This window comes from Rhinopithecus bieti, unplaced genomic scaffold, assembly GCF_001698545.2.
Source record: "Rhinopithecus bieti isolate Rb0 unplaced genomic scaffold, ASM169854v2 scaffold_11291, whole genome shotgun sequence".
Taxonomy (NCBI): Eukaryota; Metazoa; Chordata; class Mammalia; order Primates; family Cercopithecidae; genus Rhinopithecus; species Rhinopithecus bieti.
The window spans coordinates 1005381-1008339 of record NW_016807158.1 but is presented as its reverse complement, the minus strand read 5'-3'; the positions used below and the strand labels follow the sequence as shown (position 1 = coordinate 1008339).

Genomic DNA, 2959 nt, shown 5'->3' with positions numbered 1-2959 from the left:
TTTTTTTTTTTTTTTTTTTAAGAGACAGGGTCTGGTTCTGTCACCCAGACTGGAGTGCAGTGATGTCCTCATAGCTTACTGCAGCCTCAAACTCCTGGGCTCAAGGAGTCCTTGAGTCAGCCTTCCGAGTAGCTAGGGCTACAGACATGTGCCACCACACTGGCTAAATTTTTTTTATTTTTTTATTTTGTAGAGGCAGCATCTCACTATGTTGCTCAGGCTGGTCCTGAACTCTTGGGATTCAAGTTATCCTCCCACCTTGGCCTCCCAAAGTGCTAGGATTACATAAAAGAGCCACTGCACCTGGCTTATTTCACTATACTCTCTTTTTCTGAAACAGAGTCTCGCTCTATCGGCCAGGCTAGAGTGCAGTGACGCGATCTGGGCTCACTGCAACCTTTATCTCCCAGGCTCAAGCAATTCTCCTGCCTCAGCCTCCTGAGTAGCTGAGATTACAGGCATGTGCCACCACGCTGAGCTAATTTTTGTATTTTTAGTAGAGACAGGGTTTCCTCATGTTGGCCAGGCTGATCTCGAACTCTTGATCTCAGGCAAGAGGTCAAGAGATCAAGACCATCCTAGCCAACATGGTAAAACCCCTATCCCCCCACCTTAGCCTCTCAAAGTGCTGGGATTACAGGCGTGAGCCACTGCACCTGGCCTCACTATACTCTTTAATAAGAATGTATGAAATCTATTCAACCATTCCCCTGTTGACAGTCATTCGGACCCTTTTAAAACGTTTTTCTTACCACAAATTTATTTACCTTTCGTGTTTTTATTTCTTGGGATAGATTCCCAAAAGTAGGAGTGCTAGATCAAAGAGTTTTATGTTAAATTTTATGATCTATTGCTGGATTACTTTCACAAAATTACAGCAGCTCATCCTTCAGTCAACAATATATAAAAAATTGTTTCTTCACATACCTACCAGCCTATAATATTATTGCTATATTAATAATTTTTGCCAATATAATGAATAAAAATATCTCATAGTTCTTTTAAAATAAACTTAACTGCCTGAGGTCTATTTTTCTACTGGGTTGTTTACACTTGAGAATGCTCTTTGGACATTAACTTTGATCTGTCATGAGTTCCAAATGTTTTAGTCCAGTCTATCATAATTTTGAACTTCATTGTTGATGTCACTTCCCTCCCAAATACTACTGTCACTGCATTGTTTGGTCTTGCTTAGGAAGGTCTCCTCCAGGCTTAAACAATTTTATTCTAATATTTTAACTGTTTTATCTGTGATGCTTAATTCTCTAGTTTACTTCTTGTATAAGGTAGGGGCTCTGCCTTTATTTTTATGAGAGCCAAATATGCCAGCATTATTCATTAAATACATCTTCCTCTTCCCACCTATCTCATATATTAAGTTCCCAATATACTTAGATCTATTTCTGGACTCTTATTCCAATGATCTATTTGAACTTTATAGTAACTTTTAATATCCTGTATCATAAGCTCCCCCTCACTTATCTTCTCTTTCACTGAAAAATTTACTTCCTTATGAATTTTAAAATCATTTTATCCAGGAATGGAAGTATTAGTCCAATTGAAATGCAAAAAAATTTAAAGAACTATTATTTTTATCCAATCCAGAACTCAGTAAGGCTTTCCATTTGTTCTGATCTTATTTTATATCCTCCACAAAATGTTTTCGTCTTCTTAGCACAGGTTCTGAATATTATTAAATTTATTCTAAAATAGTTTATATTTTATGACATTTTTTCCATTCATCATTACAATTTCTTGTCATTTGCCTACATTTCTCATGCCCTATTTACATTTTAGGTTTTATAACAAATTATATTAGCATGTATCACTATTTTTAAATTTATGTACCAATTATGGTCTAAACTTTGCCTTCCTCCTTCCTCCAATTTTGAACTAACATACACACCCCAACATACAAACACTCATCTCCTCCAATAAAAATATGTATACAACATACCTTTTCCTTTTGAAAGGTGACTTTGGCATATCAGCCACAGGGATCATTTGTTCTCCTGGACGAACCCACATGATGGGACCATCATCACTATCTTTTCGACTCTGTAATTTTAGACTAGATAGTGTCCCCCATGGCAGTGTACACTGGAGACAAATAAAAATTATGTAGATTGCAATTATTTTCAAAATGTATCTTCAAGTGTATGTTAATAATAACATTGTTCCCCTGACAAACACACTTTCATTCACAGCTTTGTACTTAAGCACTTGAAATACATAATATTGAATATATCCCTATATATTGATATACTTTGCTTCAAAAAACTGTTTCAAACACACCAAGAAAATAATTATGCTTGGATGGTTCTGTCCCCCTACCCTGCTAGAGGTATGATTCACTATATTCTTCATTTGTTATTCTCCCTTCTATCGTATAGATCATATGATGTTAACGGACAAAATAAGCAAGTGCTCTCATAAGAATCTATTAAAATGAACAATTAAATGTGAGTTTAAAAACTGGCTACCTCTTTGATTAATGATAATTAAAAACAAAACAAAAACGAAAAGCAAAACAAAATCAAAACATATTTCTGTTTAGTAGTTTCTTGAAGAGGCTGTTGCCTTAAACCAGAGATTATTTTAAAATAAAAGAACAAGGCTGAGCGCAGTGGCTCATGCCTGTGATCCCAGCACTTTGGGAGGCCGAGGCAGGCGGATCACGACATCAAGATATCGAGACCATCCTGGCCAACATGGTGAAACCCCATCTCTACAAAACACAAAAATTAGCTGGGTGCAGTGGCGCACACCTGTAGTCCCAGCTACTCAGGAGGCTGAGGCAGGAGAATCGCTTGAACCTGGGAGGTAGAGGTTGCAGTTAGCTGAGATCACGCCACTGCACTCCAGCCTGGCGACAGAGCGAGACAAAGAAAGAAAAGAAAGAAAGAAAGAAAGGAAAGAAAGAAAGAAGGAAGGAGGGAGGGAGGGAGGGAGGGAGGGA

The 2959-nt window shown here is 37.5% G+C and overlaps 1 protein-coding gene across 1 annotated transcript in view; it reads right to left on the bottom strand.

The window, feature by feature from the left end:
• Positions 1-2959, bottom strand: part of LOC108534858 (round spermatid basic protein 1-like protein) — a 30967-nt gene that overhangs the window by 8533 nt on the left and 19475 nt on the right. The window contains 1 exon segment of the mRNA XM_017880413.1: positions 1958-2100. Within this exon segment, the coding sequence (XP_017735902.1) occupies positions 1958-2100 (143 nt within the window).